We start from the raw sequence: 27,440 nt of genomic DNA, 5'->3' as shown, positions 1-27,440 counted from the left end.
TATTCTATGCCACCCACTCTGAAACGAACTGCAGCACTTTGCAACACTTAACAGTCATTTCAGTCACTGTTGTAGCTGACATGTATAGTGTTGAGTCATCTCCATACATAGACACATGGGCTTTTCTCAAAGCCAGTGGCATGTCATTTGTAAAGATTGAAAAAAGTTAGGGGCCTAGACAGCTGTCCTGGGGAATGCCTGATTCTACCTGGATTATGTTGAAGAGGCTTCCATTAAAGAACACCCTCTGTGTTCTGTTAGACAAGGTAACTCTTTATTCACATTATATCAGAGGGTGTAACACACATACATTTTTACACCAGCAGACTACGATCGATAATGTCAAAAGCTGCACTGAAGTCTAACAAAACAGCCCCCACAATCTTTTTAATCATACATTTCTCTCAGCCAATCATCAGTCATTTGTGTAAGTGCTGTGCTTGTTGAATGTCCTTCCCTATAAGCATGCTGAAATTCTGTTGTCAATTTGTTTTACGGTGAAACAAATTGTGAGTCGGAAGTGCGGTGGAAAATTAGATTTTCTTGCGAGAACAAGAAAAGTCAGGAAAGTTGTTTTTGGGGATGGTACTGATCAAACATTGTCGTAGTGGAGTATTTTTCTCTGCCTATTTAATGACTAAAACACTGTCATTCTGTTTCTTATCTGTCATTGACATACCAACAACACGTACTTAACAGACACTTGCTCACCTTGCTACTTTAAGATGGATGCACTAATGACTAATGGATACATTCTGGATAAGAGCGTTTGCTCAATGACGAAAATTGTAGACAACTGGCTCCTAATGAAGCCTCAATCGCTAAACCCTGTCTGTGTTTCCTTTCTCTAGTTTGAGGAGGACCTGTCGTCAACCAGGTCGTCAACCAGTCGCCTGTCAATCAAGTCTCCACTGAGGGGAGTCAGGAAGCTGAAGAACATGCAGTGTAAAATCACCCTTCTAGATGGCTCCGACTACACCATGACGGTGGACGTGAGTACAGGGGGGGTGAGGAAGAGGAGGAGGAGAGGAGGTTGCTGTTATCTGCCGTCCGTCCAGGGTGGATGTGAGTACAGGGGGGGTGAGGAAGAGGAGGAGGAGAGGAGGTTGCTGTTATCTGCCGTCCGTCCAGGGTGGATGTGAGTACAGGGGGGATGAGGAAGAGGAGGAGGAGGGGAGGAGGTTGCTGTTATCTGCCGTCCGTCCAGGGTGGATGTGAGTACAGGGGGATGAGGAAGAGGAGGAGGAGGAGGAGGTTGCTGTTATCTGCCGTCCGTCCAGGGTGGATGTGAGTACAGGGGGGTGAGGAAGAGGAGGAGGAGAGGGAGGTTGCTGTTATCTGCCGTCCGTCCAGGGTGGATGTGAGTACAGGGGGATGAGGAAGAGGAGGAGGGAGGGGAGGAGGTTGCTGTTATCTGCCGTCCGTCCAGGGTGGATGTGAGTACAGGGGGATGAGGAAGAGGAGGAGGAGGAGGAGGGGAGGAGGTTGCTGCTATCTGCCGTCCGTCCAGGGTGGATGTGAGTACAGGGGGGATGAGGAAGAGGAGGAGGAGGGGAGGAGGTTGCTGTTATCTGCCGTCCGTCCAGGGTGGATGTGAGTACAGGGGGGATGAGGAAGAGGAGGAGGTTGCTGCTATCTCCCGTCCGTCCAGGGTGGATGTGAGTACAGGGGGGATGGAGGAGGAGGAGGGGAGGAGGTTGCTGCTATCTGCCGTCCGTCCAGGGTGGATGTGAGTACAGGGGGGATGAGGAAGAGGAGGAGGAGGGGAGGAGGTTGCTGTTATCTCCCGTCCGTCCAGGGTGGATGTGAGTACAGGGGGGATGAGGAAGAGGAAGAGGAGGAGGGGAGGAGGTTGCTGCTATCTCCCGTCCGTCCAGGGTGGATGCGATTGGACGAAAGTCTAATAGCTCTTTTCAGATTTGATCTCTCTCTCTCTCAAATTAGACAGATAAAATGTACTTTCCTGCCATCAAATATCCAGAGAAACTATATCATCTCACATGGCATAAAGTAACAGCAACTTAGCTTCCAGTTTTGTCAGATGTATTTAGTCGTAGAGTTGTGTAGACAAGCGGGGAGAAGCTTCAACATGCCAAGGACTCAACGTTCCTTCCACCCAAACAAACAGATAGAGGATAGAGCCCCGTTAGGGGGGAGGGGGGGGGGTGGAGATTATCCCTATGTTTGGGGGGGGTGGGGGCTTTGGAACAGGAGATGTTTTGTGTGGTTGTGTAGAGGGGTTTAGGAACGGTTTGGGGTTTAAGAGGATCAGTGTCCTTCTCACTGTTTTCTGTGTGAGTAACTCCCCATCCTAATTTACCCTCCCGCTGTGGACATCCAGCACTTCTGAACAACGTCTCATCTGGACGGGTGTAGGCATACAGGGATTTGGTGTATGAGCTCATTTGGGGGTCGTTGGGGGGGGTAGATTGCACTAACTGTTGGGGTCATTTTTACATTTTTGGAATTAATACAATTTGGTTTCTTGCTTCATATTGAGTTATTCTGATAGTCATTTATATTGAGTTATACCTGGACTGATACAGTCATTGATTGGCAGATGTATGAGGTAAATGCACGCGCCCACACAGAACAGTTATTGGATGTTGTGGGAAGGAGAGAGAGGGACGACTTCAGGAGCTCAGCCTTCCACACAAAGAGACCAGCTGCTTCCACGTTTTACACTGTGATACATTCTACATCATGACGTCATAATCAGAACACGAGGAGAATGATTGAGAGCTGTTTATATGACCCCCTGGGGTGTGGTCTGTGGCGGGGTCATGTATTGGTGTATGGGCCTCCCCTGCTTGAGAGAACTGTGAGGAGGGGAGAGAGCCTCCAGAGGGATCTCCCTGGGTTGCCTCGTCTGTTAACAGATTTATAGTATCCCCCCTCTCTCCTTCAGTCCTTCTCCCTCCCTCTACCCTCCACCAGCCCCCTCCTCACTCGTCACCTCCCCTCCTCCCTCCACCCCTCCTCCCTCCACCCCTCCTCCTCCCCTCCCTCCTTCCTCCACCCCTCCCTCCCTCCACCCCTCCCTCCTCCACCCTTCCCTCCTCCACTCCACTCCTCCTTCTCTCCCTCCTCCACTCCTCCCTCCTTCCCTCCCTCCTCCACTCCACCCCCTCCCTCCCTCCTTCCTCCATCAGCCCCTCCCTCCTCTACCCCTCCCTCCATCCCTCCCTCCATCAGCCACTCCCTCCACCCTTCCCTCCTCCCTCCTCCAGCCCCTTGGAACAGGCAGCTATGAGGACAGCTACTGTAAACATGTCAAGGTTAAACTACAGCTACACACTGACACAGGCTATATGACTGTACATGAACACACAGACAGACCAGATAAACATGGAGTCCGCAGCAGGAGGAGACATGGCCACTGTCCACCCCAGCACATCACACAGGCCAGTTGGTTAAAGCCAGCAACATATCACACAGGCCAGCTGTTTACAGGCTGGTTAAAGCCAGCAACATACCACACAGGCCAGCTGTTTACAGGCTGGTTAAAGCCAGCAACATATCACACAGGCCAGCTGGTTACAGGCTGGTTAAAGCCAGCAACATATCACACAGGCCAGCTGGTTACAGGCTGGTTAAAGCCAGCAACATATCACACAGGCCAGCTGGTTACAGGCTGGTTAAAGCCAGCAACATACCACACAGGCCAGCTGGTTACAGGCTGGTTAAAGCCAGCAACATACCACACAGGACAGCTGGTTACAGGCTGGTTAAAGCCAGCGACATACCACACAGGCCAGCTGGTTACAGGCTGGTTAAAGCCAGCAACATACCACACATCTCACGGTCTCTCTCTCTCTCTCTCACTGTCACTCTCTCACTGTCACTGTCACTCTCTCTCCCACTGTCACTCTCTCACTCTCTCTCCCACTGTCACTCTCTCTGTCTCTCTCTGTCTCTCTCTGTCTCTCACTGTCTCTCTCTCTCTCACTGTCTCTCTCTCTCTCACTGTCTCTCTCTCTCTCACTGTCTCTCTCTCTCTCACTGTCTCTCTCTCTCTCACTGTCTCTCTCTCTCTCACTGTCTCTCTCTCTCTCACTGTCTCTCTCTCTCTCACTGTCTCTCTCTCTCTCACTGTCTCTCTCTCTCTCACTGTCTCTCTCTCTCTCACTGTCTCTCTCTCTCTCACTGTCTCTCTCTCTCTCTGTCTCTCTCTCTCTCTGTCTCTGTCTCTGTCTCTCTGTCTCTCTCTCTGTCTGTCTCTCAATTCAATTCAATTCAATTCAATTCTGTCTGTCTTTATCTGTCTGTCTCTGTCTGTCTCACATCTGCTCTGTCTGCAAGTGTCTGACAACATACAAAGTGAATATATAAAGTGAAAAACAACAAAATTAACTGTAAACATTACACATACTCACAGTTTCTGTCTGACATTACAAATGTCATATCCTCTCTGTCTGTCTCTATATGTCATACATATATATACATCTGTCTCTGTCTGTCTCATATCTCTGTCTGTCTCTGTCTGTCTCACACATACACAATGTACAAATAATTAAAGGACACAAGATAAAATAAATAAGCATAAATATGGGTTGTATTTACAATGGTGTTTGTTCTTCACTGGTCTGTCTTTTCTCGTGGCAACAGGTCACAAATCTTGCTGCTGTGATGTCACACTGTGGTATTTCACCCAGTAGATATGGGAGTTTTTCAAAATTGGATTTGTTTTCTCTGTTCTTTGTGGATCTGTCTGATCTGGGGAAATCTGTCTCTCTCTATGGTCTCTCATTGGGCAGGAGTTCTGCAGCTCAGTGTTCCACTCTCATTTTGTGGGCAGTGAGCACATAGCCTGTCTCTCTCTCTCCATGTCTGCCTCTCACGGCTCTTCTCAATAGCAAGGCTATGCTCACTGTCTGTACATAGTCTCACTGTCTCTCCTGTTTTTCACACAGTGGTCAGGTCTTCTGCACTCGCTCACTCTGTGTAAAAATAGCATTCAGTTTGCTCTGTTTTTTGTTAATTCTTTCCAATGTGTTAAGTAATTATCTTTTTTTGTTTTCTCATGATTTGGTTGGGTCTAATTGTGCTGTTGTCCTGGGGCTCTGTGCAGTGTTTGTGTTGTTGTTAACAGAGCCCCAGGACCAGTTAAGTGTGGGACTCTTCTCCAGGTTCATCTCTGTTTGTCTCTTTGTTATGGAAGGTTTGTGAATCGTTTTCTTTTAGGTGGTTTAGTTTAATGGCTCTTTTCTGGATTTTGATAATTAGTGGGTATCGGCCTAATTCTGCTCTGCATGCATTATTTGGTGTTTTACGTTGTACACGGAGGATATTTTTGCAGAATTCTGCGTGCAGAGTCTCAATTTGGTGTTTGTCCCATTTTGTGAAGTCTTGGTTGGTGAGCGGACCCCAGACCTCACAACCATAAAGGGCAATGGGACTCTATGACTGATTCAAGTATTTTTAGCCAAATCCTAATTGGTATGTTGAAATTTATGTTTCTTTTGATGGCATAGAATGCAGAATCTTGCCTTGTCTCTCAGATCGTTCACAGTTTGTGAAGTTACCTGTGGCGCTGATGTTTAGGCCAAGGTATGTATAGTTTTTTGTGTGCTCTAGGGCAACAGTGTCGAGATGGAATTTGTATTTGTGGTCCTGGTGACTCGACCTTTTTGGAACACCATTATTTTGGTCTTACTGAGATTTACTGACAGGGCCCAGGTCTGACAGAATCTGTGGCATAAGATCTAGGTGCTGCTGTAGGCCCTCCTGGTTGGTGACAGAAGCACCAGATCATCAGCAAACAGCAGACATTTGACTTGGATTCTAGCAGGGGTGAGGCCGGGTGCTGCAGACTTTGACTGTCTGTGCCCGACATCAGTCTGTGTTGATGACTGTCTGAAGGGGTGGGGCTTAAGCTGCATCCCTGTCTAACCCCAGTCTGTGTTGTGTGAAGAAATGTGTGTGATTTCCAATCTTTAACTGGTGCACTGTCTGATTTGTGTACATCTGTTTTATAATGTCATGATTGTTTTACCCCATCAGTCTGTGCACTGTCTGTCTCTCTGTCTGACATCTCTGTGCTCTCTCACTGTCTCTCACTGTCTCTCACTGTCTCTTTCACTGTGACTTTCAGTCTCTTTCACTGGTGTGACTCTCTCTCCCTCATTGGGTGTGAAAAATCAGTCTGTGATCTTCCTTCACTGTCTGATTGGGTGTGAATCATCTGTGCTGGTGTGACTGCTCGACCTTTAAAATCAAAAATCTGTTTACCCTCTGATTGGGGCTGCAGTTTTGTTGTTGTCTGTTAAGGAGATATCAGTCTGTGGGTTGACTGTCTGATTAAGTGTGATATCAGTCTGTGCTGTTTATCTGTCTGATTGGGTGTGACACCTTAGTCTGTGTTGGTGTGACTGTCTGATTGGGTTTGACTGTTGATCCTGTGACCCAAGTCTCATTGGTGTGACTGTCTGATTGGGTGTGATATCAGTCTGTGCTGGTGTGACTGTCTAGATTGGGTGTGACTGGGGGCTGGTGTGAGGGTGTGATATCAGTCTGGTCTGATTGGGTGTGAATACAGTCTGTGCATAGTGACTGTCAGATTGGGTGGGGGCCGGGCGGACTGTCTGATTGGGTCATAGTCAGGGGGACAGTGCTGGTGTGACTGTCACATTGGGTGTGAATCAGGGGTGCTGGGTGACTGTCTGATTGGGTCACATCAGTCTGGGGCTGGTGGACTGTCTGATTGGGTGTGACATCAGTCTGTGCTGGTGTGACTGTCTGATTGGGTGTGACATCAGTCTGTGTTGGTGTGACTGTCTGATTGGGTGTGACATCAGTCTGTGTTGGTGTGACTGTCTGATTGGGTGATATCAGTCTGTGTTGGTGTGACTGTCTGATTGGGTGTGACTGTCTGATTGGGTGATAGTCAGTCTGTGCTGGTGTGACTGTCTGATTGGGTGTGACATCAGTCTGATGCTGGTGCTGTGACTGTCTGATTGGTGTGTGACATCAGTCTGTGCTGGTGTCTGATTGGGTGTGACACAGTCTGTGTTGGTGTGACTGTCTGATTGTCTGTGATTGGTGTGACTGTCTGATTGGGTGTGACATCAGTCTGTGCTGGTGTGACTGTCTGATTGGGTGTGACATCAGTCTGTGCTGGTGTGACTGTCTGATTGGGTGTGACATCAGTCTGTGTTGGTGTGACTGTCTGATTGGTCTGTGCTGGTGTGACTGTCTGATTGGGTGTGACTGTCTGATTGGGTGTGACTCAGTCTGTGTTGGTGTGACTGTCTGATTGGGTGTGACTGTCTGATTGGGTGTGACATCAGTCTGTGCTGGTGTGACTCAGTCTGTCTGTGCTGGTGACTGTCTGATTGGGTGTGACATCAGTCTGTGCTGGTGTGACTGTCTGTCTGATTGGGTGTGACATCAGTCTGTGCTGGTGTGACTGTCTGATTGGGTGTGACATCAGTCTGTGCTGGTGTGACTGTCTGATTGTCTGTGTGTGACTGTCTGATCAGTCTGTGCTGGTGTGACTGTCTGATTGGGTGTGCTGACATCAGTCTGTGCTGGTGTGACTGTCTGATTGGGTGTGACATCAGTCTGTGTTGGTGTGACTGTCTGATTGGGTGTGACATCAGTCTGTGCTGGTGTGACTGTCTGATTGGGTGTGACATCAGTCTGTGTTGGTGTGACTGGTGTGACTGTCTGATTGGGTGTGACATCAGTCTGTGCTGGTGTGACTGTCTGATTGGGTGTGATATCAGTCTGTGTTGGTGTGACTGTCTGATTGGGTGTGACATCAGTCTGTGCTGGTGTGACTGTCTGATTGGGTGTGACATCAGTCTGTGCTGATTGTGTGACTGTCTGATTGTGTGACTGTCTGATGACTGTGATTGGTGTGACATCAGTCTGTGCTGGTGTGACTGTCTGATTGGGTGTGACATCAGTCTGTGCTGGTGTGACTGTCTGATTGGGTGTGACATCAGTCTGTGCTGGTGTGACTGTCTGATTGGGTGTGACATCAGTCTGTGCTGGTGTGACTGTCTGATTGGGTGTGACATCAGTCTGTGCTGGTGTGACTGTCTGATTGGGTGTGACATCAGTCTGTGCTGGTGTGACTGTCTGTTGGTGATTCTGGGTGTGACATCAGTCTGTGCTGGTGTGACTGTCTGATTGGGTGTGACTATCAGTCTCAGTCTGTGTGTGACTGTCTGTGTGACTGGTCTGTCTGATTGGGTGTGATATCAGTCTGTGCTGGTGTGACTGTCTGATTGGGTGTGACTCTGTGCTGTCTGTCTGATTGGTGTGATATCAGTCTGTGTGGTGTGACATCATTGGTCTCAGTCTGTGTGTGCTGGTGTGACTGTCTGATTGGGTGTGACATCAGTCTGTGCTGGTGTGACTGTCTGATTGGGTGTGATATCAGTCTGTGTTGGTGTGACTGTCTGATTGGGTGTGACATCAGTCTGTGCTGGTGTGACTGTCTGATTGGGTGTGATATCAGTCTGTGCTGGTGTGACTGTCTGATTGGGTGTGACTGTCTGATTGGGTGTGACATCAGTCTGTGCTGGTGTGACTGTCTGATTGGGTGTGATATCAGTCTGTGCTGGTGTGACTGTCTGATTGGGTGTGACATCAGTCTGTGCTGGTGTGACTGTCTGATTGGGTGTGACATCAGTCTGTGCTGGTGTGACTGTCTGATTGGGTGTGACATCAGTCTGTGCTGGTGTGACTGTCTGATTGGGTGTGACATCAGTCTGTGCTGGTGTGACTGTCTGATTGGGTGTGACATCAGTCTGTGCTGGTGTGACTGTCTGATTGGGTGTGACATCAGTCTGTGTGACTGTCTGATTGGGTGACATCAGTCTGTGCTGGTGTGACTGTCTGATTGGGTGTGACATCAGTCTGTGCTGGTGTGACTGTCTGATTGGGTGTGACATCAGTCTGTGTCTGGGTGTGACTGTCTGATTGGGTGTGATCAGTCTGTGCTGGTGTGACTGTCTGTTGGGTGTGACATCAGTCTGTGACTGTCTGATTGGGTGTGATATCAGTCTGTGCTGGTGTGACTGTCTGATTGGGTGTGACATCAGTCTGTGCTGGTGTGACTGTCTGATTGGGTGTGACTGTCTGATTGGGTGTGATATCAGTCTGTGCTGGTGTGACTGTCTGATTGGGTGTGACTGTCTGTGCTGGTGCTGTCTGATTGTGTGATATCGTCTGTGTTGGTGTGACTGTCTGATTGGGTTGACATCAGTCTGTGCTGGTGTGACTGTCTGATTTGTGACATCAGTCTGTCTGTGACTGTCTGATTGGGTGTGACATCAGTCTGTTGGGTAGGCTTGAGAATCATTGGGTGTGACATCAGTCTGTGCTGGTGTGACCTGTCAGATGTGAACTGTGCTGGTGTCAGTCTGTGCTGGTGTGACTGTCTGATTGGGCAGTCTGTGAGGTGCAGAGTTATGCCATTGGGGCTCTGTGTGACTGTCTGATTGGTGGGGTCTGTGCTGGTCTGAGGGATTGGGTGTGACATCAGTCTGTGTTGGTGTGCTGATTGGTGTGACATCAGTCTGTGCTGGTGTGACTGTCTGATTGGGTGTGACCTGTGCTGGTGTGACTATATCCCCAGGTGACTCAGATTGGGTGTGACATCAGTCTGTGCTGGTGTGACTGTCTGATTGGGTGTGACATCAGTCTGTGACTGACAGCTATTGGGTGTGACAGCCTGCTGTGAACTGTCTGATTGGGTGTGAGTCTGTGCTGGTGTGAGGATTGGGTGTGACACACAGTGCTGGTGTGAGATTGGACTGTCTGATTGATAATCAGTCTGTGTTGGTGTGACAGAGATTGGAGTCTGTGCTGGTGTGACTGTCTGATTGAGGCTGGTGTGACTGTCTGATTGGGTGTGACATCACAGATTGGGTGTGACATCAGTCTGTGCTGGTGTGACTGTCTGATTGGGTGAGTCTGTGCTGGTGTGACTGTCTGATTGGGTGTGACATCAGTCTGTTGGTGTGGATTGGGTGAGTCTGTGCTGGTGTGACTGTCTGATTGGGTGTGACACAGTCTGTGCTGGTGTGAGGAGGATAACAGTCTGTGCTGGTGTGACTGTCTGAGGGTGTGACATCAGTCTGGATAACACACAGAGTGCTGGTGTGACTGTCTGAGCTGTGAGTCTGAGGAGTCTGTGTCTGATTGGGTGTGACATCAGTCTGTGCTGGTGTGAGTCTGAGAGGAGGAGGATATCAGTCTGTGCTGGTGTGAGGATAACATCAGTCTGAGTCTGATTGGAGGAGGATATCAGGTGGATGGTCTGAGGGGTGACATCACAGCTGGATGTGAGTCTGACTGGTGTGACTGTCTGATTGGGTAGGATATCAGTCTGTGCTGGTGTGACTGTCACAGAGGGAGAGGAGGAGGAGGATAACACACAGAGAGGAGGAGGAGGATAACTGTCAGAGAGGAGGGAGGATAACACACAGAGAGGAGGTGGATAACACACAGAGAGGAGTTGGATAACACACAGAGAGGAGGAGGAGGTGGATAACACACAGAGAGGAGGAGGAGGATAACACACAGAGAGGAGGAGGATTGGAGTGTGATATCAGTCTGTGTTGGTGTGACTGTCTGATTGGGTGTGACACAGAGGTGGAGTGCTGGGAGGAGGATAACATCACACAGAGAGGACAGTCTGAGGAGGAGGATAACACACAGAGAGGAGGTGGATAACACATTGGGTGTGACAGGATGTATAACACACAGAGAGGAGGTGGATAACACACAGAGAGGAGGAGGATAACACACAGTCTGTGGAGGAGGAGGATAACACACAGAGAGGAGGAGGATTGGGTGGATAACACACAGAGAGGAGGAGGAGGAGGTGACATCATAAAACACAGAGAGGTGTGACTGGACTGTCTGAGGAGGATAACACACAGAGAGGAGGAGGATAACACACATCAGTCTGTGCTGGTGTGAGGAGGAGGATAACTGTACACAGGAGGATAACACACAGAGAGGAGGAGGAGGAGGATAACACACAGAGAGGAGGAGGAGGATAACACACAGAGAGGAGGAGGAGGATAACACACAGAGAGGAGGAGGATAACACACAGAGAGGAGGATAACACACAGAGAGGAGGAGGATAACACACAGAGAGGAGGAGGAGGAGGATAACACACAGAGAGGAGGAGGAGGATAACACACAGAGAGGAGGAGGAGGATAACACACAGAGAGGAGGAGGAGGATAAATCAGAGAGGAGGAGGAGGATAACACACAGAGAGGAGGAGGATAACACACAGAGAGGAGGAGGAGGATAACACAGAGAGGAGGAGGAGGATAACACACAGAGAGGAGGAGGATAACACACAGAGAGGAGGAGGAGGATAACACACAGAGAGGAGGAGGAGGATAACACACAGAGAGGAGGAGGAGGATAACACACAGAGAGGAGGAGGAGGATAACACACAGAGAGGAGGAGGAGGATAACACACAGAGAGGAGGAGGAGGAGGAGGAGGATAACACGCAGATGAGGAGGAGGAGGATAACACACAGAGGAGGAGGATAACACACAGAGAGGAGGAGGATAACACACAGAGAGGAGGAGGAGGAGGATACACACAGAGAGGAGGAGGATAACACACAGGGAGGAGGAGGATAACACGCAGAGAGGAGGAGGAGGAGGATAACACACATAGAGGAGGAGGAGGATAACACACAGAGAGGAGGATAACACACAGAGAGGAGGATAACACACAGAGAGAGGAGGAGGAGGAGGAGGATAACACGCAGAGAGGAGGAGGAGGATAGCACACATAGAGGAGGAGGAGGAGGATAACACACAGAGAGGAGGATAACACAGAGAGAGGAGGAGGAGGATAACATACAGAGAGGAGGAGGAGGATAACACACAGAGGAGGAGGAGGAGGATAACACACAGAGGAGGAGGAGGATAACACACAGAGAGGAGGAGGTGGATAACACACAGAGGAGGAGGAGGATAACACAGAGAGAGGAGGAGGAGGAGGATAACACACAGAGAGGAGGAGGAGGATAACACAGAGAGAGGAGGAGGAGGGATAACACACAGAGAGGAGGAGGAGGAGGATAACACACAGAGAGGAGGAGGAGGATAACACAGAGAGAGGAGGAGGAGGATAACACACAGAGAGGAGGAGGATAACACACAGAGAGAGGAGGAGGATAACACACAGAGAGGAGGAGGATAACACACAGAGGAGGAGGTGGATAACACACAGAGAGGAGGAGGATAACACACAGAGAGGAGGAGGTGGATAACACACAGAGAGGAGGAGGAGGATAACACAGAGAGAGGAGGAGGAGGAGGATAACACACAGAGAGGAGGAGGATAACACACAGAGAGAGGAGGTTGATAACACACAGATGAGGAGGATAAAACACAGAGAGGAGGAGGTGGATAACACACAGAGAGGAGGTGGATAACACACAGGGAGGAGGAGGATAACACAGAGAGGAGGATAACACACAGGGAGGAGGAGGAGGATAACACACAGAGAGGAGGATAACACACAGGGAGGAGGATAACACACAGAGAGGAGGATAACACACAGAGAGGAGGAGGTGGATAACACACAGAGAGGAGGATAACACACAGGGAGGAGGAGGAGGAGGATAACACACAGAGAGGAGGATAACACACAGGAGGAGGAGGAGGTGGATAACACACAGAGAGGAGGATAACACACAGGAGGAGGAGGAGGTGGATAACACACAGAGAGGAGGATAACACACAGGGAGGAGGAGGAGGTGGATAACACACAGAGAGGAGGAGGAGGTGGTGGATAACACACAGAGAGGAGGTGGATAACACACAGAGAGGAGGAGGTGGATAACACACAGAGAGGAGGAGGAGGATACACAGAGAGGAGGAGGATAACACACAGAGAGGAGGAGGAGGATAACACACAGAGAGGAGGAGGATATAACACAGAGAGGAGGAGGAGGATAACACACAGAGGGAGGAGGAGGATAACACACAGAGAGGAGGAGGAGGATAACACAGAGAGGAGGAGGAGGAGGATAACACACAGAGAGGAGGAGGATAACACACAGAGAGGAGGAGGATAACACACAGGGAGGAGGAGGAGGAGGATAACACACAGGGAGGAGGAGGAGGTGGATAACACACAGGGAGGAGGAGGAGGTGGTGGATAACACACAGAGAGGAGGAGGAGGTGGATAACACACAGCGAGGAGGAGGAGGTGGATAACACACAAAGAGGAGGAGGAGGTGGATAACACACAGAGAGGAGGAGGAGGAGGTGGATAACACACAGGGAGGAGGAGGATAACACACAGGGAGGAGGAGGGGGGTGGATAACACACAGAGAGGAGGAGGAGGTGGATAATACACAGAGAGGAGGTGGTGGATAACACACAGGGAGGAGGTGGATAACACACAGAGAGGAGGAGGAGGTGGATAACACACAGAGAGGAGGAGGTGGTGGATAACACACAGGGAGGAGGAGGAGGTGGTGGATAACACAGAGAGGAGGAGGAGGTGTGTAACACACAGGGAGGAGGAGGAGGAGGAGGTGGATAACACACAGAGGAGGAGGAGGTGGATAACACACAGAGAGGAGGAGGAGGTGGATAACACACAGAGAGGAGGAGGAGGTGGATAACACACAGAGAGAGGAGGAGGTGGTGGATAACACACAGAGGAGGAGGAGGTGGTGGATAACACACAGAGAGGAGGAGGAGGTGTGATAACACACAGGGAGGAGGAGGAGGTGGTGGATAACACACAGAGAGGAGGAGGAGGTGGTGGATAACACACAGAGAGGAGGAGGAGGTGGATAACACACAGGGAGGAGGAGGAGGTGGATAACACACAGAGAGGAGGATAACACACAGGGAGGAGGTGGATAACACACAGAGAGGAGGAGGAGGTGGTGGATAACACACAGAGAGGAGGTGGATAACACACAGAGAGGAGGTGGATAACACACAGAGAGGAGGAGGAGGATACCACACAGAGAGGAGGAGGAGGATAACACACAGAGAGGAGGAGGAGGATAACACACAGAGAGGAGGAGGAGGATAACACACACAGAGAGGAGGAGGAGGATAACACACAGAGAGGAGGAGGAGGAGGATAACACACAGAGAGGAGGAGGATAACACACAGAGAGGAGGAGGATAACACACAGGGAGGAGGAGGAGGAGGATAACACACAGGGAGGAGGAGGAGGTGGATAACACACAGGGAGGAGGAGGAGGTGGTGGATAACACACAGAGAGGAGGTGGATAACACACAGAGAGGAGGAGGAGGTGGATAACACACAAAGAGGAGGAGGAGGGGGATAACACAGAGAGGAGGAGGAGGAGGTGGATAACACACAGGGAGGAGGAGGAGGTGGATAACACACAGGGAGGAGGAGGAGGTGGTGGATAACACACAGAGAGGAGGAGGAGGTGGATAATACACAGAGAGGAGGTGGTGGATAACACACAGGGAGGAGGTGGATAACACACAGAGAGGAGGAGGAGGTGGATAACACACAGAGAGGAGGAGGTGGTGGATAACACACAGGGAGGAGGAGGAGGTGGTGGATAACACACAGAGAGGAGGAGGAGGTGTGTAACACACAGGGAGGAGGAGGAGGAGGAGGTGGATAACACACAGGGAGGAGGAGGAGGTGGATAACACACAGAGAGGAGGAGGAGGTGGATAACACACAGAGAGGAGGAGGTGGATAACACACAGAGAGGAGGAGGAGGTGGATAACACACAGAGAGGAGGAGGAGGTGGATAACACACAGAGAGGAGGAGGAGGTGGATAACACACAGGGAGGAGGAGGAGGTGGTGGATAACACACAGAGAGGAGGAGGAGGTGGTGGATAACACACAGAGAGGAGGAGGAGGTGGATAACACACAGGGAGGAGGAGGAGGTGGATAACACACAGAGAGGAGGAGGAGGTGGATAACACACAGAGAGGAGGAGGAGGTGGATAACACACAGAGAGGAGGAGGAGGTGGTGGATAACACACAGGGAGGAGGAGGAGGTGGTGGATAACACACAGAGAGGAGGAGGAGGTGGATAACACACCGAGAGGAGGAGGAGGTGGATAACACACAGAGAGCAGGAGGAGGTGGTGGATAACACACAGGGAGGAGGAGGAGGTGGATAACACACAGAGAGGAGGTGGATAACACACAGGGAGGAGGAGGATAAATCAGAGAGGAGGAGGAGGATAACACACAGAGAGGAGGAGGAGGATAACACACAGAGAGGAGGAGGAGGATAACACACAGGGAGGAGGAGGAGGAGGATAACACACAGGGAGGAGGAGGATAAATCAGAGAGGAGGAGGAGGATAACACACAGAAGGAGGAGGTGGCAGAACAGCAGAAGAGAGATGACAGGGAGGAGGAGGAGATGTCAGAACAGCAGGGAGAGGGAGGAGATGTCAGAACAGCAGGGAGGAGGAGGAGATGTCAGAACAGCAGGGAGGAGGAGGAGATGACAGAACAGCAGGGAGGAGGAGGAGGAGATGTCAGAACAGCAGGGAGGAGGAGGAGGAGATGTCAGAACAGCAGGGAGGAGGAGGAGATGTCAGAACAGCAGGGAGGAGGAGGAGGAGATGTCAGAACAGCAGGGAGGAGGAGGAGATGTCAGAACAGCAGGGAGAGGAGGAGGAGATGTCAGAACAGCAGGGAGAGGGAGGAGATGTCAGAACAGCAGGGAGGAGGAGGAGATGTCAGAACAGCAGGGAGGAGGAGGAGATGTCAGAACAGCAGGGAGGGGAGGAGATGTCAGAACAGCAGGGAGGAGGAGGAGATGTCAGAACAGCAGGGAGGAGGAGGAGGAGATGTCAGAACAGCAGGGAGGAGGAGGAGGAGATGTCAGAACAGCAGGGAGGAGGAGGAGATGTCAGAACAGCAGGGAGCAGGAGGAGGAGATGTCAGAACAGCAGGGAGAGGGAGGAGATGTCAGAACAGCAGGGAGGAGGAGGAGGAGATGTCAGAACAGCAGGGAGGAGGAGGAGGAGATGTCAGAACAGCAGGGAGGGGGAGGAGATGTCAGAACAGCAGGGAGGAGGAGGAGATGTCAGAACAGCAGGGAGGAGGAGGAGATGTCAGAACAGCAGGGAGGAGGAGGAGATGTCAGAACAGCAGGGAGGGGGAGGAGATGTCAGAACAGCAGGGAGAGGAGGAGATGTCAGAACAGCAGGGAGGAGGAGGAGGAGATGTCAGAACAGCAGGGAGGATGAGGAGATGTCAGAACAGCAGGGAGCAGGAGGAGGAGATGTCAGAACAGCAGGGAGGAGGAGGAGATGTCAGAACAGCAGGGAGGAGGAGATGTCAGAACAGCAGGGAGGGGAGGAGATGTCAGAACAGCAGGGAGAGGGAGGAGATGTCAGAACAGCAGGGAGGAGGAGGAGATGTCAGAACAGCAGGGAGGATGAGGAGATGTCAGAACAGCAGGGAGGAGGAGGAGATGTCAGAACAGCAGGGAGGAGGAGGAGATGTCAGAACAGCAGGGAGGAGGAGGAGATGTCAGAACAGCAGGGAGGAGGAGGAGATGTCAGAACAGCAGGGAGGAGGAGCAGATGTCAGAACAGCAGGGAGAGGGAGGAGATGTCAGAACAGCAGTGAGGAGGAGGAGGAGATGTCAGAACAGCAGGGAGGAGGAGGAGATGTCAGAACAGCAGGGAGCAGGAGGAGGAGATGTCAGAACAGCAGTGAGGAGGAGATGTCAGAACAGCAGGGAGGAGGAGGAGATGTCAGAACAGCAGGGAGAGGGAGGAGATGTCAGAACAGCAGGGAGGAGGAGGAGATGTCAGAACAGCAGGGAGGAGGAGGAGGAGATGTCAGAACAGCAGGGAGAGGGAGGAGATGTCAGAACAGCAGGGAGGAGGAGGAGATGTCAGAACAGCAGGGAGGAGGAGGAGATGTCAGAACAGCAGGGAGGAGGAGGAGATGTCAGAACAGCAGTGAGGAGGAGATGTCAGAACAGCAGGGAGGAGGAGGAGGAGGAGATGTCAGAACAGCAGGGAGAGGGAGGAGATGTCAGAACAGCAGGGAGAGGGAGGAGATGTCAGAAGACGGGTTCCGTTATCCACTAGAGACGGGTTCCGTTTTGTTCCGTTATCCACTAGAGACGGCTCCCATTATCCACTAGAGACGGGTTCCATTATCCACTAGAGACGGGTTCCGTTTTCCACTAGAGACTGGTTCCGTTATCCACTAGAGACAGGTTCCGTTATCCACTAGAGACTAGGAGGATGTTATTCATATTTTTCATAATTATTTAAAAAATATATGAAAAATAATTAACATGCAGAAATCCAGTGTTTCTTTGTCAAATTGTTATATTTATATTTCAGTCTTCTGTGATGTATATAAAGTGTAATATTGGGATGTTAACTCAAAATGTAATACTCTATATCTTGCGTGGTACAGGTGTAGACTTTTATTCCAAAGTAGATTTAGTTTAAGACTACCAAGAAACAATCCTACTGTGATTTATCCCACTGCAGTAATATACATTTAGGCATTCATTCCAAAAGGTTAAGGTTTATGGTAAATACAATGAAAAGTGCCAGCCTAGCACTGGGGATTGAACCTGCGATCCTCGGAGCCAGAGTTCGCAGTGTACGCCCGTGGTTTCCTAGCAAGCCTATGCTAAGAGTGATCACCGTTGCCCCTAGTGACCGGTATTGTCCCGGGGACCTGGACGAACGTCGAATACGGCATTAGATCTGGTGTGACCTCGCTGTCACACTGCCTCATTAGCATACCACTTGGAGAGAAGAAATGTGTTGGTCGTTCCTAGGTATATGCTAGTGTAGCAGGACCTGAGTCTGGCTCATGGTCTCGTAATGAGGTAGCCCTGGGGGAATTTCCTCGTGGTCTAATGGAAGACGTTTTCTCCCGTGGGGGACCCGGGTTCAGATCCCGACCCTGACATTAGTGTGCACCGTGGACAATGAAATATGAAATCACCCAACAGCCTCCCTCTATTGTTCTCTCCTATAGTGTGAACTCTGACCCTTGTTCAATAACTGCTCCGTGTGTGTCACCAGAAACGAGCCAGAGGCCAGCTGCTGTTTGCCAAGGTGTGTGACCATCTGAACCTGCTGGAGACGGACTACTTTGGCATCACGTACCGCGACGTGGAGAACCAGAAGGTAGAGGAAGAGACTCATCAAAGATGTCTGTCTGTCTGTATGTCCTGTCTGGCTGTCCTGGCTGTCTGTCCTGTCTGTCCTGTCTGTCCTGTCTGTCCTGTCCTGTCTGTCTTGTCCTGTCTGTCTTGTCCTGTCTGTCTTGTCCTGTCTGTCTTGTCCTGTCTTGTCCTGTCTGTCTGTCTGTCTGTCTGTCTGTCTGTCTGTCTGTCTGTCTGTCTGTCTGTCTGTCTGTCTGTCTGTCTGTCTGTCTGGTATCATGTACTGTGATGTGGAGAACCAGAAGGTAGAGAAAGAGTATTATAACCGGGGCCCTTTTTATCGATTTAGCATTTGGAAGGAGGAGTGCTGAGCTAGGATAAATGTTGTGCTCCCGAGTGGAGCAGAGGTCTAAGACACTGCATCTCAGTGCTAGAGGCGTCACTACAGATCCTGGTTCAGAGGTCTAAGACACTGCATCTCAGTGCTAGAGGCGTCACTACAGATCCTGGTTCAGAGGTCTAAGACACTGCATCTCAGTGTTAGAGGTGTCACTACAGACCCTGGTTCAGAGGTCTAAGACACTGCATCTCAGTGCTAGAGGAGTCACTACAGACCCTGGTTCAGCGGTCTAAGACACTGCATCTCAGTGCTAGAGGCGTCACTACAGACCCTGGTTCAGAGGTCTAAGTGCTAGAGGCGTCACTACAGACCCTGGTTCAGAGGTCTAAGACACTGCATCTCAGTGCTAGAGGAGTCACTACAGACCCTGGTTCAGCGGTCTAAGACACTGCATCTCAGTGCTAGAGGCGTCACTACAGACCCTGGTTCAGAGGTCTAAGACACTGCATCTCAGTGCTAGAGGCGTCACTACAGACCCTGGTTCAGAGGTCTAAGACACTGCATCTCAGTGCTAGAGGAGTCACTACAGACCCTGGTTCAGCGGTCTAAGACACTGCATCTCAGTGCTAGAGGCGTCACTACAGACCCTGGTTCGAATCCAGACTGTATCACAAACTACCGTGATAGGGAATCCCATAAGGTGGCGCACAATTGGCCCAGTGTCGTCCGGGTTTGGCCGGTGTCGGCCCGTCATTGTAAATAAGAATTTGTTCTTTAACTGACTTGCCAAGTTTAAATAAAGGTTAAATCGTTTTATTTTTATTTTTTATAAATACCTAAACTTGGTTGTGGGGCAGTGTTGCTTAGACAAGGGGGGATCCCAGATTAACACAACTACTCTGAGATGTTTGTGTATACTGGCCCTCTGTGTGGACAGACTGATAACAGTTTGCCCAGGGGACCTTCTCAGGGCAGTGGTAACGTAGAGGTCTAAGTGTTAATGCCTGGATACGTGGTCATTCATTGATTTTATTAATATATATCGTTACTAATTTGCCTCTTTCTCCAGAACTGGCTTGACCCGAACAAGGAACTGAAGAAGCAGATAAGGAGTGAGTTGCAGTGTGTTTATAGGGCTACACTATACTGGACTACACTATGCTGGACTACACTATACTGGACTACACTATACTGGACTACACTATACTGGGCTACACTATACTGGACTACACTATGCTGGACTACACTATACTGGACTACACTATACTGGACTACACTATACTGGACTACACTATACTGGACTACACTATGCTGGACTACACTATACTGGACTACACTATACTGGACTACACTATGCTGGACTACACTATACTGGACTACACTATACTGGACTACACTATGCTGGACTACACTATACTGGACTACACTATACTGGACTACACTATGCTGGACTACACTATACTGGACTACACTATACTGGACTACACTATACTGGACTACACTATACTGGACTACACTATACTGGACTACACTATACTGGACTACACTATACTGGACTACACTATGCTGGACTACACTATGCTGGACTACACTATACTGGACTACACTATACTGGACTACACTATACTGGACTACACTATACTGGACTACACTATACTGGACTACACTATGCTGGACTACACTATGCTGGACTACACTATGCTGGACTACACTATACTGGACTACACTATACTGGACTACACTATACTGGACTACACTATACTGGACTACACTATACTGGACTACACTATACTGGACTACACTATGCTGGACTACACTATGCTGGACTACACTATACTGGACTACACTATACTGGACTACACTATACTGGACTACACTATACTGGACTACACTATGCTGGACTACACTATGCTGGACTACACTATGCTGGACTACACTATACTGGACTACACTATACTGGACTACACTATGCTGGACTACACTATGCTGGACTACACTATGCTGGACTACACTATACTGGACTACACTATACTGGACTACACTATGCTGGACTACACGATGCTGGACTACACTATGCTGGACTACACTATACTGGACTACACTATGTTACACTACACTATACTGGACTACACTATGCTGGACTACACTATGCTGGACTACACTATACTGGACTACACTATACTGGACTACACTATGTTACACTACACTATACTGGACTACACTATGCTGGACTACACTATGCTGGACTACACTATACTGGACTACACTATACTGGACTACACTATACTGGACTACACTATACTGGACTACACTATGCTGGACTACACTATACTGGACTACTACTATGCTGGACTACACTATACTGGACTACACTATGCTGACTACACTATGCTGGACTACACTATACACTGGACTACACTATACTGGACTACACTATACTGGACTACACTATACTGGACTACACTATGCTGGACTACACTATGCTGGACTACACTATGCTGGACTACACTATACTGGACTACACTATACTGGACTACACTATGCTGGACTACACTATACTGGACTACACTATGCTGGACTACACTATGCTGGACTACACTATGCTGGACTACACTATACTGGACTACACTATACTGGACTACACTATGTTACACTACACTATACTGGACTACACTATGCTGGACTACACTATGCTGGACTACACTATGCTGGACTACACTATACTGGACTACACTATACTGGACTACACTATACTGGACTACACTATACTGGACTACACTATGCTGGACTACACTATACTGGACTACACTATACTGGACTACACTATACTGGACTACACTATACTGGACTACACTATACTGGACTACACTATACTGGACTACACTATACTGGACTACACTATACTGGACTACACTATACTGGACTACACTATACTGGACTACACTATGCTGGACTACACTATACTGGACTACACTATACTGCACGATACTATGTTACACTACACTATACTGGACTACACTATACTGGACTACACTATGCTGGACTACACTATACTGGACTACACTATGCTGGACTACACTATACTGGACTACACTATGCTGGACTACACTATACTGGACTACACTATACTGGACTACACTATACTGGACTACACTATGTTACACTACACTATACTGGACTACACTATACTGGACTACACTATACTGGACTACACTATGCTGGACTACACTATGCTGGACTACACTATACTGGACTACACTATACTGCACGATACTATGTTACACTACACTATACTGGACTACACTATACTGGACTACACTATGCTGGACTACACTATACTGGACTACACTATACTGGACTACACTATACTGCACGATACTATGTTACACTATACTGGACTACACTATACTGGACTACACTATGCTGGACTACACTATGCTGGACTACACTATACTGGACTACACTATGTTAAACTACACTATACTGGACTACACTATGCTGGACTACACTATACTGGACTACACTATACTGCACGATACTATGTTACACTACACTATACTGGACTACACTATACTGGACTACACTATGCTGGACTACACTATACTGGACTACACTATGCTGGACTACACTATACTGGACTACACTATACTGGACTACACTATGCTGGACTACACTATACTGGACTACACTATGTTACACTACACTATACTGGACTACACTATACTGGACTACACTATACTGGACTACACTATGTTACACTACACTATACTGGACTACACTATGCTACACTATACTGGACTACGCTATACTACACTGGACTACACTATACTGGACTACACTATACTGGACTACACTATACTGGACTACACTATGTTACACTACACTATACTGGACTACACTATACTGGACTACACTATACTGGACTACACTATGCTACACTATACTGGACTACACTATACTATACTGGACTACACTATACTGGACTACACTATGCTGGACTACACTATGCTGGACTACACTATACTGGACTACACTATACTATACTGGACTACACTATACTACACTACACTGGACTACACTATACTACAATACACTATACTGGACTAAACTATACTGGACTACACTATGCTGCACTACACTATACTACACTGGACTACACTATACTGGACTACACTATACTACACTATACTGGACTACACTATGCTGGACTACACTATACTGGACTACACTATACTGGACGACACTATGCTGCACTACACTATACTGCACTACACTATACTGGACTACACTACACTACACTATACTGGACTATACTGGACTACACTATGCTGCACTACACTATACTGGACTACACTATACTGGACTACACTATCCTGCACTACACTATACTACACTATGCTGTACTACACTATACTGTACTACACTATACTGTACTACACTATACTGTACTACACTATGCTGTACTACACTATGCTGCACTACACTATACTGGACTACACTATACTGGACTACACTATGCTGGACTACACTATGCTGGACTACACTATACTGGACTACACTATACTACACTATACTGGACTACACTATACTGGACTACACTATGCTGGACTATACTGGACTACACTATGCTGGACTACACTATGCTGGACTACACTATACTGGACTACACTATACTGGACTACACTATGCTGGACTACACTATACTGGACTACACTATACTACACTATACTGGACTACACTATACTGGACTACACTACACTGGACTACACTATGCTGGACTACACTATACTGGACTACACTATACTACACTATACTGGACTACACTATGCTGGACTACACTATGCTGGACTACACTATGCTGCACTACACTATACTGGACTACACTATACTGGACTACACTATGCTGGACTACACTATACTGGACTACACTATACTGGACTACACTATGCTGGACGACACTATGCTGGACTACACTATGCTGGACTAGACTATGCTGGACTACACTATACTGGACTACACTATACTACACTATACTGGACTACACTATGCTGTACTACACTACACTGGACTACACTATGCTGGACTACACTATACTGGACTACACTATGCTGCACTACACTATGCTGGACTACACTATGCTGCATGATACTATGTTACACTACACTATACTGCACTACACTATACTGCACGACACTATACTGCAGCACACTGTTTCACTACACTATACTGCACTACACTATGTTACACTGCACTACACTATACTGCACTACACTATGTTACACTACACTATACTGCACGACACTATACTGAGGCACACTGTTTCACTACACTATACTGCACTACACTATACTGCACTACACTATACTGCACTACACTTTTTCACTACACTATACTGCACTACACTATACTGCACTACACTATACTGTACTACACTATACTGCACTACACTACACTGCACTACACTACACTGTACTACACTATACTGCACTATACTGTACTACACTATACTGCACTACACTATACTGCACTACACTATACTGCACTACACTATACTGCACTACACTATACTGCACTACACTATACTGCACTACACTATACTACTATAGCCTATACGACAGTCTATACTATACAACTCTACTATAGTCTATACTATACAACACTACTATAGTCTATACTATAATATATACTATACAACACTACTATAGTCTATACTATAGTCTATACTATAGTCTATACTATACAACACTACTATAGTCTATACTATAATATATACTATACAACACTACTATAGTCTATACTATACAACACTAATATAGTCTATACTATAGTCTATACTATACAACTCTACTATAGTCTATACTATACAACACTACTATAGTCTATACTATACAACACTACTATAGTCTATACTATAGTCTATATAACACTGCTATAGTCTATACTATACACCACTATACTATACACCACTACTATAGTCTATACTATAGTCTATACAACTCTACTATAGTCTATACTATACAACACTACTATAGTCTATACTATAATATATACTATACAACACTACTATAGTCTATACTATAATGTATACTATACAACACTACTATAGTCTATACTATAATATATACTATACAACACTACTATAGTCTATTCTATAATATACACTATACAACACTACTATAGTCTATACTATAGAACACTACTATAGTCTATACTATAGTCTATACAACACTACTATAGTCTATACTATACACCACTACTATAGTCTATACTATAGTCTATACAACTCTACTATAGTCTATACTATACAACACTACTATAGTCTATACTATAATATATACTATACAACACTACTATAGTCTATACTATAATGTATACTATACAACACTACTATAGTCTATACTATAATATATACTATACAACACTACTATAGTCTATACTATAATATACACTATACAACACTACTATAGTCTATACTATAATATACACTATACAACACTACTATAGTCTATACTATAATGTATACTATACAACACTACTATAGTCTACTATAATATATATTATACAACACTACTATACTATAATATATACTATACAACACTACTATAGTCTATACTATAATATATACTATACAACACTACTATAGTCTATACAACACTACTATAGTCTATACTATACAACACTACTATAGTCTATACTATACAACACTACTATATTCTATACTATAGTATAGACTATAGTAGAGTTGTATAGTATATATTATAGTATAGTAGTACAACACTACTATAGTCTATACTATAATATATACTATACAACACTACTATAGTCTATACTATAATATACACTATACAACACTACTATAGTCTATACTATAATATATACTATACAACACTACTATAGTCTATACTATACAACACTACTATAGTCTATACTATACAACACTACTATAGTCTATACTATACAACGCTACTATAGTCTATACTATAATATATACTATACAACACTACTAGTCTATACTATAATATATACTATACAACACTACTATAGTCTATACTTTAGTCTATACTATACAACACTACTATAGTCTATACTTTAGTCTATACTATACAACACTACTATAGTCTATACTATACAACACTACTATAGTCTATACTATAATATATACTATACAACACTACTCTAGTCAATACTATAGTCTATACTATACAACACTACTCTAGTCAATACTATAGTCTATACTATGATATATACGATACAACACTACTATAGTCTATACTATACAACACTACTATAGTCTATACTATAGTCTATACTATACAACTCTACTATAGTCTATACTATACAACACTACTAAAGTCTATACTATAATATATACTATACAACACTACTATAGTCTATACTATAATATATACTATACAACACTACTATAGTCTATACTATAGTCTATACTATACAACACTACTATAGTCTATACTATAATATATACGATACAACACTACTATAGTCTACACTATAATATATACTATACAACACTACTATAGTCTATACTATACAACACTACTATAGTCTATACTATACAACTCTACTGTAGTCTATACTATAATATATACTATACAACACTACTATAGTCTATACTATAATATATACTATACAACACTACTATAGTCTATACTTTAGTCTATACTATACAACACTACTACAGTCTATACTATAATATATACTATACAACACTACTATAGTCTATACTATAATATATACTATACACCACTATACTATAGTCTATACTATACAACACTATACTATAGTCTATACTATACTACACTACTATAGTCTATGCTATAGTATATACAACACTACTATAGTCTATGCTATAGTCTATACAACACTGCTATAGTCTATGCTATAGTCTATACAATACTACTATAGTCTATACTATACAACACTACTATAGTCTATACTATACAACACTACTATAGTCTATGCTATAGTCTATACAATACTACGGTAGTCTATACTATACAACACTACTATAGTCTATACTATCATATATACTATACAACACTACTATAGTCTATACAACACTGCTATAGTCTATACAACACTACTATAGTCTATACTATACAACACTATACTATACTATAGTCTATACTTTATTGTTCTGCAGGTGGCCCCTGCAACACTACTATAGTCTATCCTATACAACACTACTATAGTCTATACTATACACCACTATACTATACTATAGTCTATACTATACAACACTACTATAGTCTATACTATACAACACTATACTATAGTCTATACTTTGTTGTTCTGCAGGTGGCCCCTGGAACACTATACTATAGTCTATACTTTGTTGTTCTGCAGGTGGCCCCTGGAACACTATACTATAGTCAATACTTTGTTGTTCTGCAGGTGGCCCCTGGAACACTATACTATAGTCTATACTTTATTGTTCTGCAGGTGGCCCCTGGAACACTATACTATAGTCTATACTTTGTTGTTCTGCAGGTGGCCCCTGGAACACTATACTATAGTCTATAATTTGTTGTTCTGCAGGTGGCCCCTGGAACACTATACTATAGTCTATAATTTGTTGTTCTGCAGGTGGCCCCTGGAACACTATACTATAGTCTATACTTTGTTGTTCTGCAGGTGGCCCCTGGAACACTATACTATAGTCTATACTTTGTTGTTCTGCAGGTGGCCCCTGGAACACTATACTATAGTCTATAATTTGTTGTTCTGCAGGTGGCCCCTGGAACACTATACTATAGTCTATACTTTATTGTTCTGCAGGTGGCCCCTGGAACACTATACTATAGTCTATACTTTGTTGTTCTGCAGGTGGCCCCTGGAACACTATACTATAGTCTATACTTTGTTGTTCTGCAGGTGGCCCCTGGAACACTATACTATAGTCTATACTTTGTTGTTCTGCAGGTGGCCCCTGGAACTTTGGCTTCAACGTCAAGTT

General features: G+C 46.4%; 1 protein-coding gene across 1 annotated transcript in view; it reads left to right on the top strand.

Annotated features, from left to right (window-relative positions):
• Nucleotides 1-725: 725 nt before the first annotated feature.
• Nucleotides 726-27,440, top strand: part of LOC118376843 (band 4.1-like protein 3) — a 135,699-nt gene continuing 108,984 nt past the window's right edge. The window contains 5 exon segments of the mRNA XM_052464311.1: nucleotides 726-767; nucleotides 852-992; nucleotides 18,044-18,148; nucleotides 19,536-19,578; nucleotides 27,407-27,440. The exon segment at nucleotides 27,407-27,440 is cut by the window's right edge and continues 42 nt beyond it. Coding sequence (XP_052320271.1) covers nucleotides 726-767; nucleotides 852-992; nucleotides 18,044-18,148; nucleotides 19,536-19,578; nucleotides 27,407-27,440 — 365 coding nt within the window.

This window comes from Oncorhynchus keta, chromosome 15, assembly GCF_023373465.1.
Source record: "Oncorhynchus keta strain PuntledgeMale-10-30-2019 chromosome 15, Oket_V2, whole genome shotgun sequence".
NCBI lineage: Eukaryota > Metazoa > Chordata > Actinopteri > Salmoniformes > Salmonidae > Oncorhynchus > Oncorhynchus keta.
This window is presented reverse-complemented; position numbering and strand designations above follow the sequence as displayed.